The sequence below is a fragment of the Mercurialis annua genome, linkage group LG3, assembly GCF_937616625.2.
Source record: "Mercurialis annua linkage group LG3, ddMerAnnu1.2, whole genome shotgun sequence".
Taxonomy (NCBI): domain Eukaryota; kingdom Viridiplantae; phylum Streptophyta; class Magnoliopsida; order Malpighiales; family Euphorbiaceae; genus Mercurialis; species Mercurialis annua.
The window spans coordinates 63,330,630-63,351,536 of record NC_065572.1 but is presented as its reverse complement, the minus strand read 5'-3'; the positions used below and the strand labels follow the sequence as shown (position 1 = coordinate 63,351,536).

At 32.4% G+C, this 20,907-nt stretch overlaps 1 protein-coding gene across 1 annotated transcript; it reads left to right on the top strand.

Moving 5' to 3' along the window:
* Positions 1-1,122: 1,122 nt before the first annotated feature.
* LOC126673482 (uncharacterized) lies at positions 1,123-20,805 on the top strand. Its single transcript, XM_050367638.1, has 33 exons — positions 1,123-1,422; positions 3,248-3,309; positions 3,643-3,735; positions 4,435-4,606; positions 5,966-6,081; positions 8,572-8,658; positions 8,762-8,878; positions 8,968-9,031; positions 9,136-9,278; positions 11,680-11,727; positions 11,869-11,937; positions 13,243-13,318; positions 13,851-13,981; positions 14,999-15,058; positions 15,165-15,234; positions 15,343-15,407; positions 15,482-15,543; positions 15,624-15,753; positions 15,828-15,885; positions 15,966-16,078; positions 16,587-16,664; positions 16,755-16,817; positions 16,928-17,023; positions 17,136-17,245; positions 17,974-18,163; positions 18,563-18,677; positions 18,902-19,014; positions 19,083-19,160; positions 19,580-19,645; positions 19,726-19,857; positions 19,971-20,027; positions 20,115-20,195; positions 20,316-20,805. The coding sequence occupies exons 1-33, from the start codon at positions 1,302-1,304 to the stop codon at positions 20,364-20,366; spliced, it is 3,087 nt and encodes a 1,028-aa protein (XP_050223595.1). The 5' UTR covers positions 1,123-1,301; the 3' UTR covers positions 20,367-20,805.
* The last annotated feature ends 102 nt before the right edge of the window (positions 20,806-20,907 follow it).

Below are 20,907 nucleotides of genomic sequence, written 5' to 3'. Positions count from 1 at the left end.
GAATATTTATTTTTGAAAAAGTAAACAATAACTTAAAGAAATATACTAATTTTAATATTTTTTATTAAATTATTAAATTTATATAGTATTATGATGATTCTTTATTCTTTTTTTCAAATAATAGGTTCAAACTCGAATAGGCTTTCTCATGTCTGAGTTCGAGGTCGAACGACTTCCGAGCTACTCGGCTTAAGTTCAATAAAAAATAAAATAGTTATTAAAAATTATCATATTACTTCATTTAAGTGTGTAAGATGCCGATTTTATCCTAACAAGACGGACCTCTTTAATTAATACCCGAGTTAGGTTTGAGATTAAACTCGAGTAGAGCTCGAACTCGAATCGAATATTTTGAGCTGACCTTAAATTATTTTTAAGTCAATTTTAAATAAGCTACGAACAGCTCAATTCGTTCATGTTTTGAACTCTAATATCTTAAATATCATTAATTTGATAAAGGAAGCATTAATATATTTGTATAAAAAAATTTGGATATTAAATTTAAAAAAAATTTAGTTAAAGTATTGTTAAATTGTTTATAAATTTTTATTTTTGTTAATGACGCGCGTGTAATGACATGAAATGTTATAGTTGAAGAAAAGTAAAAATAATGGGATTCAATATCTACAATTAGAAACATAAGGATTCAAAGTTAAATAAAATGGAAGTGTGGGGACTTAAGAATTGGTTAATGGCTTAATGCCATAAATAAAATAAATAGATAAGGTAAAAATAATGATCCTAATGTTTATTCTGTGACTCACCTGACCCCTTGATATTTTTTGAGTCTCAGAAATAATTCTAACATTACAAAAATAGAATAAATATATCCTTCACCATTAGGCTGAGAGTATATTTATTTCACTTTACTAACATTGAAATTATATTTATTCAATTTTAATAACGTTAGGAATACTTTTGAGAGTGGAAACACATTAGGACAACGACTAATTATATGCCACATCAGCCAAGTTAATGTTCAAATACGCTACCGTTAAATGGAGGGTATATTTGTTCCATTTTGGTAATGTTAGATCATTTTTAAGATTCAAAAAACATTAGGAGTCTAGGTGAGCAACATAATAAATATTAGGGTCATTCTTTTCACCTTAATCCTAAAATAAAAACTTAAAACAGCAAGCTCCTGAAGAAGCCAAAAAAGAGAGAAAGAAAAGAAGAAAAGCCACTAAGAACCAAGCTGTCAGGCATCAATTGCTGTCTCTGCCAAACAATTTCAAAACCCTAAAAACCTCACTGATCTCCCTATTTTAATTTTCGCGCTAAAAATTGAATTAGTGAGGATGTCAGTTGTTGACGAAGATCAACAGTGGCTGCTAAATTGCTTAAATGCAACACTCGATCCTAACCAAGAAGTCCGTTCTTTCGCCGAAGCTTCTCTTAATCAGGCCTCATTTCAACCAGGTTTCCCCTGATGATCCTTTACTCGTTTTTTCCCCTTTAATTTTGCTGTTTTAGCTTGGCATTTGGTAAATTATGCATAATTGCTGCTGTATATATGTGTATACATTGTTTCTGTTTTGGAATTTTTGGTCTTTTTAACAGGAAAATCGAAATCGAATTTTAATTTGTGATTAGGTTTAACAACTTTATTAGTGTTGAAATCGGATTGTTAGGATGTTGCCTGTTTAATGCGGTAAGTTAATTCTTGAGCATTGCGAGGCTTGAATAGTCTTGATATGAGATTTGGTGATGGGAGAGGCAGAGAGTTTCGAGAAATATAATTAGTTGGCAAATTCTTGGGTTAAAAATCAGCAGCATCGAGAATTTCATTTTATATTTTTGTTTGGGTGGAGAGGTTGGAAATTGTTAAGAATGGAGGTCTGTAGAAGGAAAGATAGAGCATTTCATACTTTAGCTAAAATCTTTGGCTTGGTTATCGTAGGAGAAATATCATGTAGTGAAAATATGGTGCTTCAGTAATGTTTAAATGAAGTGGCATGGTGCAAAGTGACAGATTTGTTTTAACAAAAAAGCACATCTTGTGCAGACCGCAATTTTGAGATCTATACTAGATAGATATTTTATTTGGGAATGAATTGTTATAGTATAGGTGTTCAATGTGTGTTCAGTGAGGTAAGTTCTGTCTTTGTACATTTTGGGGCCTGAGGGATTCATATTCTTTTGGCGTGACAGTTAATATGGTCATAATATTTCTAATTCTGTAATTGTTAATGTGTGAGTTGAGGGATCCATCTTCTTTAACATGACAACCAGTGTGAGATATCTTGTTTAGAATCCCAATTTCTTCTTTAACATGACAACCAGTGTGAGATATCTTGTTTAGAATCCCAATTCCATGATCACCTTTTCATTATATTCGACGTTAGGAGTTTAGAATTACGTGTCTTGCTGTAGTGGGAAATTAGCTTTGACCATTATGTTGAATAGTAAGCCTGGAGATAGAGAACTTCAAAATATTTAGTTTGGGTTGCATTTTAGAAAGGTATGGAACTTGGTCGGAAGTATTTCTCTGAACGAATCCAGCAAAAGAGGATGTTTCAATCTATACGCTTCTATTCAATGTAATTAGACATAATTGTAAGATTGGAAACTGGAATCTTTGAGAAGTGTTATTTTTGACATGCATTTTACTAGCGTGTGGAAACTTGGCTGGAAACATTTTGCTGAGTGAATCGAGTGAAATAGGATGTTTCAATTCGGATGCTTCTATCAAGATGTAAGTATATATAATCCAAATGCTGGGGAAGTCAATTCCAACTGAAGGCCAGTTTAAAAATCTTTCTGTTAGTAGAAAATTTATAGTTATAATCATTCTTTAAAGCGTTGCTGAATTAAACAATGATCTTTCCTTAACAGAGTTTGGAAGGAATTTGCATATATGTTAACAAGCACATCATAGGATGTTTCATAACTGGAGGAATAGTTGTTTGGCGTGGAGAAATTTGTGAAAAAAAAGGTTTTTCAATGACACTCACCTTTTCTGGATCTGCCGAGGAAAAGGAATTAAAAAGCATTTTGAGGGAAAGAAATACCCTCCATCTTTATTTATGCTGTAGATAGCATCGATTTAAATAACATCATAGTTGTAACTTGCAAGGCCTCACATAATGTAAAGGCTGTGATAGAATTAGTCAATGCATTGTTTGATAAGTTGTTTGTATAAATGCCTTCTGTTATCATTATCCTTTCTTTGTATGTTGTGAAGCTTTCAGTATCCTTTCTGTTTTGACAAAGAAGGAATTATAATTAAATAATTGTCTTGAAGGTTTTGGACTGGCACTATCCAAGGTTGCTGCAAACAGGGAGATCTCTTTAGGATTGCGTCAGATATCCTTTTTAACCACTGTTTTCATTTAAATCTTGCTGCTTTAACAAATCCCTTTAGTTCCTCCATTTCCCTTGCATATGTTTAATTGTCTTTTACAGTTTGAAAATGCCCAAAAAATTATAATATTGTGCTTTTTGTCATATTTGGTGAACAAGAAAAGCAGTTAAATATCTTTCCCCTTTTTTATCATAGTCCTCTTTGGTGCCATGCTTCTGTTTTCTTTTTATTACGATCTACTGGAGTTGCATATTCCATGCTGTCAACCTGCAAACATTATCCATATGTAGTATAAGCAATGAATTTACATCTTGTAAGATTTAACCAATGATTACCTAGCAGCAGTTATTCTGAAGCAATTTATTAAGAAACACTGGCGAGAAGGTGAAGATTCTTTTGAACATCCTGCCGTATCAAGTGAAGAAAAGGTAAGTACTACAATTTTTTCCTTCACCATTGTATCCTCTTCATGATAAAGGTTATGAGCAGTTTTCTTAAATTATTTTTCCTTACCGGACTTGCTTCTTTTTCGTCTCCACAGGGAGTATATCTCTCTAATTATATCACCAGCATGTCTTTGAAAGACTGAAGTTTTAAGTGCATTAATAGATTCCTGTATTTGTAGTATGATACTGAACTCATCACTCTGGAAATGCTTTTGAGAGGAAAAAACTATTTACACCTATGTTACTTGCAACTCTATTATTGTAGTTAAACAAATCAGTGCTTCATTGCATGGCACCTGTGTTTGACGGTTACTGAAAGTTGTCCTTAAAATTTGTCATGGTGGATGGATAGGTACAAACAATTTGTAGTCCTTCAAAAGCTTATGCATGTATGATGTGATTTTTAAATCCATGATGCATTCATTAATTTGTGTGAATGTGCCGCTTTGATTAAGCTAGCTTATAATACCATTTCAAACAAATTATATTAAAAGATCATCCATGAAAGTAAATGTAATTTAATGGTCGTACTCATACTTCTTTTGCACTTACGATTTTTTTTTTGGAAATTTGTTACTACTATTAATTTGTTTGAGTTGCTCTCCTAATTGTTTTTTTTAATGTTCATCTACATTTTCACTTGCGCTTAGGCTTTTACTAAGATCATGATTTTCTCATCAGGAGGTTATATGCAGACTTCTTTTAGCTTCGTTGGATGATTCACATAAGAAAATCCGCACAGCAATAAGTATGGCCATGGCATCAATTGTTATGTATGACTGGCCAGAGGCTTGGCATGACTTATTGCCATCCCTTCTCAAGTTGATTACTGATCAAACTAATATGAATGGTGGTAAGCCTGCAGAATGCTCATTTTTTCTGTTCACTCTTTGTCAGTTACTCTATTTTCTTTTTCGTTTTAAACATAAATCAAAGTGCGAACCCGCTGCAGGCATGTGAGCAATGTACAACCAACAACACAAGGTCCCTACAACTAAGACTAAAATGACGAGAACTTCTAAACAGATCCTTTGAATTGGTAGAACACTAGAAACACATAAATCAGCTTTCGTCTGGTACTTGTGATTTAAACATGTCTACCAGTGGTTTGAGCCAGAGGGAAGGAAGAAAAGTAAATATTCTTATGAAATAATGGAATTTTATTCTTCTGACATTCCTCAAAACATTGAATAAAGATTGAAATAACCTTTAATGGTTTCATCTATTATGAATAACAGAGTTCAGACTGTCCTTGTCTGTAAAGTCTTCGAGCCTCATTGTAATACCTTTTGGTACCTCTGTTTAATAAAATTCCAAATTATATAGTGTCCGAAATGTTCCTATTTATTCCTAAGCACCAATTATTTCTGAATTTTACGGAACGGAAAAAGTATCTCTAGTCTCCAAAACATGACTGTAAAGGAGGAATACAAAAATTTGCATACACACTTATTCTGTTTTTAAGATTTGAAAGTATCTTTTGTAGTAACAAAAGATATCAAAAGCGTCTCACCATAAAAAAAATGCAATGCTGTGATTTTTTGCCCCTTTTTGTTTCTTATGGATTGATCATCTACAATTCTCATGCTGTGCATGTTAGATGGCTTTGTTGGTATTTTGTGCTTGATTTTTGGCTAAACCTGCCAGTTTTAGTTGATGATCATCATCAGTCTCCACATGCATCCATGATACTTTGTAATGATTGTCATTTACATGATTTACTTTATGATTTAGAAGTCCCCTAACACCGTGACACGGGAATATGTAAATCACTCAAGATTCAAATGATTGATACTGTTAAATTATAATAATTCTTTTGTCTTCTTAGGTGTTCTTCTATTGAGGATCATGATTTCTGATTCTCTGTTCCTAGAGTATTTTCCATCATCTACAGGGGCTATTAATTTTTTGTTTATATGAACATTGTGTGTTTTGTTGTCGTCTGCACTTATTCGTATTTCCTTTGTGTCATCACAACTGAGATGCTTTTATAGAAATTGTACGCATGATATGAAACTACATATTGATTGAGATAATTATCATTTATAATTTTTCTAGTAAAGTTATTAATGCCTGTAAAAATCTATCGAAATATGCTCTAAATAGGTTTGCAATCATCGCAGCATTAGTGGCCGTGCCTTTATTACCTTTAATTTAATGTGTAATCTGCCTCTGGTTTATTTCTCAGTTGTTTTCGTGCTCCTATTTGTAGTAAATGGAGCTCTAAGGTGCTTAGCTCTTCTATCCGGAGACTTGGATGATACAATGGTGCCAACACTTGTACCTATTTTATTCCCATGCTTACATACAATCGTGTCTTCCCCTCAGGTTAGCATTTGTTTATTTTTCACATTCTACTGCTGCTGAAGATAGATTTAAGCAGTTTTGTTATTGTCATGTTCCTATTTTCTCTTTTTCAATAGTATAGGTTGCCATAGGAAGCAAATGTTTACTATTCAGTTGGTACATATAAAAGTTCAGGTGTTCTTTTGTTTAAATATGAAGATAGCAGACCAATGATGTGAGTAACCAGTACTATACATATGCTGCCAGGTGACTGCAGCAGAGAGTTTAGTCAATGGAGTTCCTTTTGTAATGGCTGCCAAAGTGTCTTGAGACTGTTCTGGTGTCTGTTTGTTTTTATGACTATATATGTGATGTCTAACTGTTTTAATAACTTAGAAAATAAGAAATATAGAATCTTGCCCAGATAATCATGTCAAAGATTGCTGGTTGAGAAGCCTTGCACTTTTTTAGGAGATTTTGGAACTTAATTAATGAATACATTATTGTGCCTTTCTGGTTTTAGTTGGACTCATTTATCACTTTTGATCATGTTTTGAAAAGTAATGATATATATGTTAGGAGCTTTGGTTAGCTGATGAATTAGTTAGAACTAAGTGCATCTCCAACTCAATTCTATTTTATAGTAAAACACTAATCCAATCCATCTTCTGCACTATATTTTGAAGTGGTGAATAGTGAAACTCTAATTTTGAAGTTTCACAATCATGCTTTTATAATGCTTTTTGTTTTTAATTTAATAAATTATTTATTTAGCTTTTCAAAGAAGTAATTTATACATTTAAGTCCGATAATTATATTTTCTATATTTAAGTTCTATAATTATATTATTTTTTATTGTTTTATTATTTTATATTTAATCTGTGATGAAAATATATAAAAATTTGCATATATCATAAATTTATAGAACCGAATATTCGACAAATAAGAGTACTCTAAAATTAGACAAACAAAAATAAGAACAATAATTTAATTGCAAATCAAACATAACACTAATTCAGTATAATATAATGATATAGTGTTCATGATAAAAAATAACAATGGGAATGCTCATATTGCACTTCGTAATGCATTAATTAAGCATTAATGAGAGTAATTTACTAATTTTAAGGATTAATGTATAATAATTATGTTCTTTACTTGTATTGTACTCCTTCCTCCCCAAATTGATAGTCTTATTTCTCTTAATGTAGATGTTTTAGTTAAAATTATAATAACTACTTTTAATATTCTTATTAAATAGGTGACTCAATCAATAAGTTTTATTAAATAGGTGATTTAAATAACTCGTGAAATGCATACCAAATTTTTTATAATATAAAATTATCAAAGATAATTAATAATTGTTGTTATCCAACTTATAATCAATTTCATTTAGTTGACTATTGCTAATTTTAATTAAAGATTTTTTAGATATTTGTCTAGTTAATTAAAATTCAACATATCAATTTGGGATGGAAGGAGTAGTTCTTTATAATATTTGTTTTTTTGTATATGTTTATTTAGAGGGGTATTTGCAAAACAAATTCCCACGTTTCACTTTTGTAGCGATTTAATCCCAACATTTAAAACTTTACAAAACAAATCCCCACCTTTCTTATTTTTGCAATTTGTAGCCCCAACCGTTTTGCGGCAACTTTGTGCATAATTGGCAGCCATATTATATACATATATTGGCATATTAAATCCCAATATTTCAAAAAATTTCAAATAAAATCCTAACCTATCGTGTTTTTGCAATTTATAGCCTAAACAAATAGACAAAATTGCCTTGAAAACTGATTGGGGCTAGAAACTGCAAAAATAAAAAGGTTGAGATTTGTTTCGTAACGTTTTAAACGTTGGGATTAGATTGCTACAAAAGTGAAATGTTGATATTTGTTTTGTCGATATCCCTTATTTAAATGTTTATCTATTATATAAAAAGTATTTTTTTACATTTTCTTTAAAAAGTAAAGTTTAACTACTTAATATTTTTATATAGTATAATATATATTGATTATATTTTATTTTTATTTAATATTAGTAATTTTAGTTTTTTTGATGAATTTTTTTAAAAAAAGTTGGAAATAATTTATAAAATAATAATTAACGATAATAATATAAAAATGTGATCTAAAAATTTAGTATTAAAATAGTTATAGTGGTTGGAGATCAAAGTACTGTAGTTGTGCTATTTTATTGTAAATTTAGACCAAGTTTAGAGCAATTGATCAGAGATGTCCTCATCAATCATACCTCAGAAAACTGACTAAAGATGTTGCTGATTCTGCAAACAAACCTCATCAAACAGAGTAACTCTGTCTTTTACCGTAGATTTTCAGGATTCTGTTGCATGGGGTCTGAGATATTTTTTGTCTGATTTATATTTGGACTATTGATGGGTCCAAGATTTTTATCGTCTGATGTATAGTCTGTATTAGTCTCCTATAAATAATTTTTTGTTTTGGCTGACATCAAAGTAATAATCCTTCATATTGTTCTGTGTAATTACTTTCTTGGATGTTGGAGCAGATATATGACAAATATTTGCGTGCAAAGGCCCTTTCAATAGTTTACGCCTGCACATCCATGCTTGGAGCTATGAGTGAGGTGTATAAGGTGCGTTCTTACCGCCCTTTTTGCTTCAAGACCATGTGGCTCTGTATTTTGGCTAGGTTAGCGCTTGTTCTGTCATTGATTAAAAGAGCTAATATGTGTTCAGACAGAAGTCAGTGCATTAATGACACCAATGCTTGAGCCCTGGATGGACCAATTCTCTATTATATTACAACAGCCGGTGCAGTCTGAAGATCCTGATGATTGGAGCATGAGAATGGAGGTTAGCTTAGTCGCTCGATTGAAATTTCTGTTGTCTTGGCTGTTGATTGGAATAAGTTATTCAATGATATTTTCTGCTTTAATCATTAGGTTTTAAAGTGCCTGAATCAGTTTGTTCAGAATTTCGTTAGTCTTTCAGGAAATGGCTTTGGGGGTAGGTTTTCCATGTTTTATTAAGATATGAATCTTGCATCTGCACATCTGCAATGGTACTTTGATTTTCACTGTTCACCCCTCAAATAGCACATGTTGTTGCAGTTATCATAGGACCTTTGTGGCAAACATTTGTCACATCTCTGAGAGTGTATGAGAAATCATCAATTAAGGGCGCAGAAGATCCCTACGATGATAGTTACGACTCTGATGGTGCAGAAAAGAGTCTTGATTCGTTTGTTATCCAGGTCAGAAAATTTCTAGATTCCTTTTTTTTTGTATTACATATGTTGAAAAGTAAAAGTCATGACAATGAATTAACTTAGTTCTTACCATGTTTCCCACATAGGATATTCATTTTGATTGATGCATGTTATTCACGTAAATTTGCTCCTTTTTTCTTCCATCAATGTTGAAACATAAGTTAAAAAGATATATATCTAAATTTAATCTTAATATGACAACAATATCTTTTAGGTCCCTTTGCTGTTTCCTGTTTTCATCTCTTCTTATGAGCGGCTACAATTATGTTTTTTTTCTTCTAGTTTCTCTCAATTTGTTAGGAATTTGTTTAATAGTTTTGTTCCATGTTGCACGGAAACGGACACAGAAACAGATTTTTTCAGAACATAAGAAACATAAACGTGTAAATAATAAAAATATAAGAATTACTCATAAATAGTAAAAATTATATCAAATTTTATTTATAAAAGAAATATATTTGCATGCAGTTAACTGTTATATATTTTTAAGAGAATTAATAAAATAAATTACTTGAATATAATTAAAATATAAATTCATAATAAATAATAATTATAGAGATTATATTTTTAGAAAGGTTTTTTATGTATTGTGGCTAAGATGAATAATAAGGTTTATGGATAATTAATTAGGTTTTTTTCCCCAATTTAGGTTTCATTTTTTTAGGAAACTAGTATCTAATTTTTATAATCAATAGAAATAGCCTCAACATTTCCTATGAGTTCCTGAGAATTTTGGAAAAGCAAACATTTTTAAAACGGGAAAATGCTGTTCCTCAAGATTTCCATACATCATAGGTTTTTTTTCTATTCAGGTTGGATGCTTTCATAAAAATTGGTCAAAATATAAGACAATTGGGCTATTTGTTCAAGTTGATCAACTTTTACACCAGTAAAACTCTGAATCTAGTTGGAAATTATAATCAATCCACGCCCTTGAGATTTCTAAATTAAGCTTGTTATCTCCCGTGTTTCAAATTTGGTAATGCTTAGGAAACTAATACTAGAGTAATGCTTTGTGTTAATCATTTTAGTTAGGCCAAATGACAAAAAAGGTCCAAACCTTTCAATTTATCAAATTTGTCTTGAAATGCATGATTTCGTTTCAATTATGTCCAACTACACAATTTTGCTTATGTGGCGCTGATGTGTGGCATGCCACATTAGCGCCACGTAGGAGCCACATTAGTAAAATTACATAGTTTGGCATTATTGAAACAAAATCATGCGTTTTAGGACAAATTGGATAAAATTGAAAGGTTTGGACTTTTGTGAAACTTTCATAAAAGGTTTGGCCTTTTAGTTATACTTCCCTAGTAAGAGCATCTCCAATAGTGCTCTTTAAAATGAAAAGTACTTTTTTTTAAGCTTAATTACTTAAAAACCACCCACCTTGAACTTTTTTTTCGTTTATACCCTGACCTAGAAAAAAATTTATTTATACCCCATATTTAAAAAAAAAGATGATTTATTGAAAACAACTAAATGTAAGGATTATTTTATACTTTTTTCTATTAAAAAAAATACAAAAAAATACTTCATATTTAAAAATGTTCAAAAGTAAGGATTATTTAAAACTTTTTCTAAATGAAAAGAGGTTAATTTAGTGCCTCGGGGTAGATGTGAAACATAAACACATACGTCAGGATATAAATGAATTTTTTCCTAGGTCAGGGTATAAACGAAAAAATAGTTCAAGGTGGGTGGTTTTTAAGTAATTAAGCCTTTTTTTTATAAAAAAAAGAACATCTTACAAATAAAGAATAAGAATTTTTGTTTGAATTTAATACTCTTTAATTTGCAATTCTTTATTTTGATTTTTTTAAATATATTAAATACAATTAAATTTTTCCTCCCTCCTTTGCTTTTAATTTAATTTTTCATTCATTTTCTTTTGTTGGACAAAAAACAAAAGTATTTTCTCAAATAATAAGGATTAAATTGATTTTGAATTATTTTTTATGGAGTAGGGAGAGAGTAAAGTTTGACTCTTCATATTGGAAGATTTAAACTAGTTTTTTTTTTTAAAATTTTATGTAATAAAGAGTCTATTGGACTCTTATTTTACTGATAAATTTCTTAAACAAAAGAGTCAGTAGTCTTTTGAATATGCTTGAATAGTAATGCTAAATTCGTGAAAAGTATGAAGTATCTCAGATTGGGTAAAACTAAGATAAAATACATTTCTTTTTGACACATTTGTTGCTGGAAGAGTAGATTAAGAGTAAAGCATGTTTTGGTTCGGGAATCTCGCTCTTAATACATATTATATTTAGGAGCAAAAGTGTATTCGGAACTCCTTTGTTTTAAAAATCTTTTGTTCATTGCATTTGTATACAATCGTTATAGTTTCTTAAATAATTGATTTTCTACTGTTCTGTTCTTGCAGCTTTTTGAGTTTCTGTTGACTGTTGTTGGCAATGCAAAACATATGAAGGTTCAGACTTAACCTTTAAGTTATTTTTTTCTTCTATATCTGCGTACATCCGAAGTTTCTTATCTATATCTCTGTACACCTAAAGTATCTTACATCTGCTGAAAAAGATTTTTACTTAGGTTTACGGAATTTTTTGGGTAGGTTGTTTTGGAAAATGTTAAGGAATTGGTTTATTACACCATAGCTTTTCTGCAAATTACAGAAAAACAGGTACTTCTGAACTTCACTTCATGTATTCTTAATGTGCATTAATTTCTTGTGATCGTGTGTCACATTATTGTTCATTTAGTTTTAAACAATTTTGCAGATCTACATAATAAATTGAGAATCCAATCCTGTTCTTTTCTGAAAGAGGAAATGCTAAAATGAAAGATGTCTTGTTGATCATTTGTATACATAGGTATACGTGATACATGCATGAAAAATTATACTTTGTGGTTATATGGGGTTTGGGAAAAAAAGATACATGGGACCACCTCCCTTGGCAGGAGGGTATTTTTCTGACACTAATGTCACAGTAGGGAAATCCTACTATGTCATCACTGCTCGTTTTTGTTATTTGTATGATCTGCGTCCGTGTCTCCCCTTTGTCTCTCTCTGTAATGTATATGTATATATATACACCACATCTATGTCTGAGGAACCAGCAACGCCCTCTTGAGAGAGCCTACTACACAAACTACTATCTTTTAATCATAAAGTAAAATACCTGACTTAAATTAACTAGGAACAGAAAATTCCACAATAAGGAAATGTAAAAATCTCCGTGAAATGCAATGCCAATTTCTTCTTCTTCGGTAACTTTCTTATTGAACTGTTTTTTTTTTTATGGAAATGTAAAATCAATGCTTGTTTGTCACAAATCTTAGAAACTGTTTGTTAATTGGTCACATATAAAATAGCAGCTCCAAACATTTTCTATTAGTATGTATTGATGTTAATTTGTCACATATAAAATAGCAGCTCCAAACATTTTCTATTAGCATGTTGCATGTATTGATGTTAGGTATCTGCCATGAGAATTTTAACCCGACCTTTTGAATTTTTTCAGTGCTAATGTTTCCATTCCTCTTCTTTCACATGAATAGTCAAATCTGCAAATATTTTGTAATTATGACCTAAGAAATCATGGGGTTTCCACTTTCTTTCTTTCTTGTATCTATGTTAATTCATATTTACCTGTTGTATAGGTGCATACATGGTCAACGAATGCTAACCAATTTCTTTCTGATGAGGCTAGTTTGCCACAAATCTTAGAAACTGTTTGTTAATTGGTCACATATAAAATAGCAGCTCCAAACATTTTCTATTAGCATGTATTGATGTTAGGTGTCTGACATGAGAATTTTAACCGGACCCTTTTTGAATTTTTTCAGTGCTAATGCTTCTGTTCCTCATCTTTCACATGAATAGTTAAATCTGCAAATATTATGTTATTATAAGCTTGGAAATCATGGGGTTTCCACTTCTTTTCTTTCTCTTATCTATGTTAAATCATATTTGCTTGTTGTATAGGTGCATACATGGTCAACGGATGCTAACCAATTTGTTTCTGATGAGGATGATGTAACCTATAGCTGTCGCGTTTCTGGTGAGCAGCTTTTATGCTTTTAATGCTGTCTGGTAATTAGCGAGTTCTCGAGATAACTTTTAAAGTTACAAAGTAGATAGTAGAACTAGATACATCCCATGATAACTTTAACTTCTTTCAGCAAAAAAGAGAACATATAATTGAGTTTTATATACGCTGTCCGAGATATCATGCATAAAAGAACTTTAAAAAACTCACGTAATTATTTAAGGTTTCTCTGTTAACAGTTAACCTTCTCTTGGAAGATGAAATAATGCGTTTAGTCGGATATATGATAATATGTTCTGAACCACATGTACAGGTTGAATTTGGTCCATTTAGAATATATAACATAGTTGGCTTACTTGAGATAGATGTTCTTATTAATCACAATGTACCATTGGGAGTTGCTAGGATTATGCAACAATATATGCTTTAATTGCTTAAATGCTCTTTATCATTAACCATGGTTTTAAACCTTGATTGTTCCTCGACTCTCCCTCAAGCTCCGTCTTATTGCTATAATGGTTTTTGCCTAAATTGCTCCTGGCAGGTGCACTTCTGCTTGAAGAAGTGGTAAACTATTTTGGTCGAGATGGTATCTGTGCCATCATAGATGCTGTGAGAGAGAGATTCAACGAGTCTCAACGAGAAAAAGCCTGCGGTTCCGTATTTTGGTGGAGAGTAAGTGAAGAGATTTTATTTTTATGGAACAATTTATTTTGTCTTGTCTATAACCAAGGATCTGTGTTTGGCCTACTACACTTTTTAACTTTTCCTAGTTTCTCTTATTCTTTAAACTCTGTATGAGATGGCTAAGTTATATACCATAAATACATTATGGAAGAAGCAGTCATTTAGCTTCTGCACATGTGCCTTTTGAAATCTTCCATAAACGTTAATTATGATTGGTCAAGACAATATTTCATAATTACAGTGCTCAATGCCATCATCTGAAAGTCTGTGTTAAATGAAACCCTGCACGTAGGTGCTTCTGGTTAGTCTCCAAATGTATTAAAGCACTTAAAAAATTATCAGTGACCTGTGTGCTTCTTTCATCCGGTCCCTCTCTTTTTCTCTTTTCTCCTTTTTATCTAGCTGACAAGACTTGCATATTATTTTATAAATGTGGGCAGTACACTTCATAGTTTTAATTTGTTAGGTTATGGCCGTCTCTTTTGACTTGGATAGATTCAAATTTTTAGTATCTTTTAGTTTAATGAAGTTAGTTATTGTAATTGTTTTAAATTATTTTATTTTTTTGCTTGCGAAAAACTATTAATTTGGATTTCTGGCTGCTGCTGTTGACTCATTTGCTGGATCTAAAAGTTATATGAACTTGTAAGCTACTCTTTTGAGTTCTGGCACTGATGCCTGCATGGTTAAGTTAATATTTTATTGCTTTCAAATCTTTATCAAAGGGTCTCAAATGAGGCCTTTTTTAGTATTCTTTTCATACGTAATATCACAGTTTCTTCAATTTTATGAAAATTGTACTTGGGTTGCCACTACAAGTTATTGTTCAGTGAGTTTATTGTCTTTAAGATTCTTAGTATTTATTTAGTTTAACATACCAACTGTTCTATTGGAAGTATCCTTGACTTCATTAAAGAATGCTGATGATGAGTGATAGGTGATTCTGCTATTTGTTTTACGATTTCATGTCAACTTAATTCACTATTGGATGGTGAAATCTGGCAGATAAGGGAGGCTACACTCTTTGCTTTGTCATCTCTGTCAGAGCAATTGCTTGAAGCTGAGGTTTGTACTTTTCACATGTCTCTAGATATTGGATCCTGATGTGCTAGGGAGGTGGCTGATTTATCTTTGTGTGTGATATGAGATGTTCTTAAAAATTTGTTTATAGGCTTCTGAATTGATCAACGTCAGCTTAGGCAACCTTGTAGAGCAGATGATCACTGAAGACGGCAGGACAGGTGCTTCTATCCTCTTTCTCCTTTCTTCCTCTCATTTGTTCTCTTATTGGCTAGTTGTACTTATATTATTAATTGGCTGACGATATTTGATGGTATTTTGTTATGCAGGGGTGCATGAATATCCCTTTCTCTATGCCCGGATTTTTATATCAGTTGCTAAATTCTCCCCTTTGGTAATTACTATTATACATTGTCTTCATGTAAATCATTTCAGGAAGAATTGTTGTTGAATCTCAGTATTGTACAGATCAGTCATGGGGTTCTTGAGCAATATCTTACTGCTGCAATACAGGCTGTTGGCATGGATGTGTAAGAAAATATAATTATCTTCTGAAATTTCCCTTAGGGATCAAGAATGTTTGAAAACTTATCATGTACTATGTTAGCAGACCCCCACCTGTGAAAGTAGGTGCTTGCCGGGCGCTTTCCCAACTCCTATCTCTACCTCGAGCTAACAAAGACATCATACAACCTCAAATGATGGGTTTATTTTCAGCACTTACAGATCTACTTCATCAGGTAGTATTTGTTAAATAGATTCCTGAAGTAATAGCACTTATTTTTATAAGCTGCTTACTGGTTATCTTCCACAGGCATCTGATGAGACATTGCACCTAGTACTTGAAACATTGCAGGAAGCCATTAAGGCAGGTGGGTTGGAAGTAAGTGTGGGCTTTGTATTTTCTTTTCTTCTTATTTGCTCTCTCAGTGTTTTCATATGTTGATTGTAGGTCATGAAGTATCAGCAATGGTCGAGCCTATTATCGCACCTGTAATCCTTAGTTTGTGGGCGGTTCATATTTCTGACCCCTTTATTAGTATCGACGCAGTTGAGGTCCTGGAGGTAAACTTAGTTTATTTGTGTTGACCTTTTATTTTATCATCTAATGACATCGTTGTTAAACTTTATTGGCCAAATAATTAACTAGATGGATAGGGTTGTCAATTGATTGTAACAAGTTGGTCTTGTTCCATTTGGTTATTTCTTCTAGTTTAACCTTCTCTTTGATTGTGATGCCATATATTAAATTTAATTTAAATGCAAGCTAGTTGACAAATGCTAAATGATTTCTATTCTGGGACTTTCTGAGGTTATTCAATTATTACATGCTTTGTCTGTTTGTTTATTATTGATTTTTATTCTCTGCCAGTTGATCTTATATTTCACCAAGTAGTTGTCATTATTGAAGAAAATCTTGGAGTCAGAATTATCTAATTTCTCTGGATTGATTAGATCTGTTAGAGGCAGGACCACATGCAAAAACTTGCTTCATTTTGACGAGTTTCTGCAATTTTATTTCATTTGTATGTGTATTTTGAACGAACTTACTTTCATTTTATGTTTCCTCCAGGCAGTAAAAAATATTCCAGGATGTATTCACCCATTGGTTTCTCGAATTTTGCCGCATGTTTGGCCAATCTTGAATAAGGTAGGATCATGAGATGTATGTTAAAACTGAATTGTATTTCAGTAGCTCAGTATCAATTAAAGCACTGTACTAATAAACCTATGATGTCAGTCACATGAGCAGCCTGATGAACTGGTAGCTGGATCCTTGGATCTGGTGACCATGCTACTAAAGGCACGTTACTCTTCTTGTACTTTAATTTTGGAATTCTGTTGTCCAACTCTAAGCAGCAGCATAATTGTGATATCTGCTTTGCTAATTACAGTTTGTGTAGAATTGTACAGAATGCTCCAGGCGATGTAGTAAAGGCATTATATGACGGTTGTTTTGAGGCTATTATCCGTATAGTCCTTCAAAGTGACGATCATACTGAAATGCAGGTTATTTTTCCTTTTAATATATTTCCTTTTTGTATTTCTTTGTTATGTTGTAGTCTTGGCTAGGTCCTATAGGTAACTGAATTGCTTGTCTTTCTGCTGCGTCACTGACCAGAATGCTACAGAATGTTTAGCTGCTTTTATATCTGAAGGAAGGCAAGGAATACTTGCTTGGGCGGCTGATTCTGGATTTACAATGAGAAGTTTGCTTGATGTAGCTTCAAGGTTATTCTTTTATATTTTTCTTTTCCTTTTTATTGGTGATCTTAGTTCATATAGATGATGTAAAAGGGTGAGTTCTATGAGGATGCTTGTAGACTTGATATATATTTAGAAGATTATTTAAGGTGCTTTATAAACATTAAGGAATATAGAAATTATAAGTTTATTTAAGGTCCTTTATATACATTAACAAATATAATTATCTTTCTTATCAATGCTCTCAGTTTGCCCCAGCTTCTAATATTCATGTTTGTTGTGTTCAATTTAAGTGTTAATCATTCTGGTGATGCTATGAAATGTGAATTAGAGCATAAGTTGTTGACATAATTAAGCTGAATTATTTTATGGTAATCGACAGGGAGTGTAGATTGATTGTCTGCTACCTTCCACTGACATTTCATATAGTGTTTTTTTTTTCATTTACTGAAGGTTGGGAGTGTATGCTGAAGGTCTTTACACTTTCATACTCATTCTTTTGTCAACTTTTATAGGGAATTTCTTAGATCACTTCTTTGTATTAAAACCTGGAATTTCTTGCTACTTTGCTATTTAGTGTAAATGTACATGCAAGTTTACATGAAGTGTTCATTTTGTGCTGTTGGTCTATATTGAACTTCACATGAGAAGACCATCGAACTTCACATGAGATGTGGTTATCGTGGATCATCTTGTGAATTTTACTTCAGAGGTTTGCTTAAACTTTTTCTGATGCCAGTTTCTGGGCAATGCAGGCTTCTTGATCCTGATTTGGAAAGCTCTGGATCCCTTTTTGTTGGGAGTTACATTTTGCAACTCATTTTATATCTGCCATCCCAAATGGCACCTCATATGCGAGACCTTGTTGCTGCTCTTGTTAAACGAATGCAGTCAGCTCAAATAACAGGATTGAGAAGCTCCTTGTTACTTATTTTTGCTAGATTGGTTTGTACCTAAATAACTCATTCTTCATTTGTAGTTAACTTTAAAATATCCCAGCTTCTACTGAACTTATTTTATCAAGCTGCAGACGTGAAGTGCTAAATTTTAATTGTAAATCATTACTTTTACAAGGATTTACTCCTTTGGCTAGTTCCTCTTCATTAGTTGAAGCTAGCTTCAGTTTGAAAATTCTTATTAGCTTATTTTTGCTGGAAAGTGCATCATATTCTCCTGCTTAAACACGAAGTTAGGTGCATTTGTCTTACCTACTTTCTTTAGTGTTCCTTTGTCCTTTCTGTATCCTTGTTTTTGGTATACTATCAGCTTTTCTGGCTATTTTGCAAGCATGTACTCCATGTAGTTCTCACGGATTGACCCTTGACTGTTCTCTTATAAATGTAGGTCCACATGAGTGTTCCTAATGTTGAACAGTTTATAGATATGCTAATCAGTATTCCAGCTGAAGGCTTCCATAGCTCCTTCGTTTACATAATGTCTGAATGGACTAAGCAGCAAGGTAGGCTCTCTTTCTAGGCTCTCTTTCTAGCATATACTAGCTTTGATCAATTTTTTTTTGCTTTGATCAATTTTTTTTTGCCTCGATCTAGACTGGCTTGATGATAAACAAGCCAAGCCTGAGTTCATCAAAGTTAAACTCATTTGCAACCTTAATTGGCTGTAAAATATACCTTACTAATGAGCTTAAATTTTTTCCTTTTCATTAATTCTTATTGTGTTCAGGGGAAGTACAAGGAGTCTATCAAATTAAAGTTACAACCTCGGCTTTGGCCTTGCTACTATCCACAAGGCATGCTTCACTGGGGAGTATTTATGTACAGGGCCATTTGATTAAGGTGTGTTTTGACTATCTACTTCTGATATTGATATTGTTTGTTCAGTAATTTACTTTTTTTGCATACAGTCTGCTACAGGGATAACTACTCGCTCAAAAGCTAAATCCACTCCGGACCAGTGGACAGTTGTGCAGCTCCCTGCGAAGGTACATATAGATTAAGTTCTCGCTGAAATTTCTCACAAGACAATTTATCTTTGAAATGGAAGTTTTCTTACAATAAACGGTGATGGACATGGTTATTCCGAGAGGTAAATTGCCCGGCAAATGTTGAACTGAATGTCTGAATGAGTAATCTGTGTAGGAATACTAGTTTCTTTGTCCTGTCCCCCAGTCATCAATCATGGCAATCATGTGTATTGTGTTCCTGGAGAATACCTGTGATCCTTTCATTATGCATATAAACTCTCTTTTAGTTTATGTTTTGCTTGCGTTTTTGTCAACAATTCGTTTCGTAACTATGACTTGTTGTTTGCATACAAGTGATTGTTCAGATATCATGTCTGAGATGCATGGGCCAACAAATATGAACAAATCTCTGAAATATTTTTCTTCTGCTATAATAGATTGTGGCTTTGTTGGCTGATGCATTGATTGAAATTCAAGAACAAGTGCCAGCAGGTGATGACGAGGTAGGTCGGGTTTCTAGGTTTCTTTTTATATAATATTAACTTCTGGCAATGGAAAAATATTGAACTATTTATTGTGGCAGGAGGGTGAGTGGGAAGAAATTCAGGAAGGAGATGTGGAATCTGATAATGCACTGATGTACTCTGCAGCTGGTACATCCGCTGGCAGAACCACATATGATCAACTTGAAGCAATTGCTAAAGCATTTAATGAGGTTGGTTGACAAAATTAATTCTTTCTCTATCCTCCGGTGATGTACTGTACTGCACCTTTTCTTTTTCTACCGTCTGCACTAGGAACTAACTTTTATGTTTAACAAATTTCAAGAATGACGAGGATGGGGATGATGATGGCCTGTTGCATGTCGACGATCCACTGAATGAGGTGCCTTTTTTTATTACAAAAATTAATGTACATTCACATGCAAAAGTATTATAAATGATCTTCAATTTTTTGAAATGTGCGTGGCAGATTAATTTGGCAAGTTGTCTTTTGGAGTTCTTCACAAAATTTTCTGACTGCGACAGGGAGCTGTTTGATCATATTTTCCAGGTTAACTTGCATATTCTTACTCAAGCATTTCAAAGCGATAAACAAAAGAAAATTTAATTTAATATACTCTATGATACATGAAACCGTATTGCAGTATCTTACTTTTATTTTGAACAATAGGGTTTAACTCAGGCTCAACAAGCAGCTATCCGGACAGTGTTAGTGCGATAAGGTGCTTGCTCGCTAGATGGATTCTTATATGATTCTGGGCATTACATCGCGTTCTATTTAATTTTTTCGTTTCATTATTTTTTGTTTCTGGGTTATTGGCAGTCGGGAGCAAAATTATTCCATTGATTGATCGATTGAAGAAATTGTTGAGTGTGAGTTTGTAAAGCAAGTAATGCGTTTCCTTTTTTTATTAGATATACAAAATTTTGCTTTGATGTCCAATTTTTTTACGGAGAAACAGAAGAATCGCCTTTATAATATATGGAGTATAAGAAAGAAAGGTACCAGCTTAAAATGAAGTGACCAGAAGAAACAATCTTCTATGTATGAAGACATTCTTTTATTTTTATTCAAGTAGTAGTGTATAAACTCAAAGTTATATAACTATCTGGGAATGATATCACATTTGGTATTTATAGAATGAGGATTTTTCTGATCATTTTGTATTGTTTTTTAATTATTTAATGAAAGTGGTGGTGTTATTAGCCAAAATGTTATCAATTTTTTTTATATCTTATATCAAAATGATACCATTATTTTT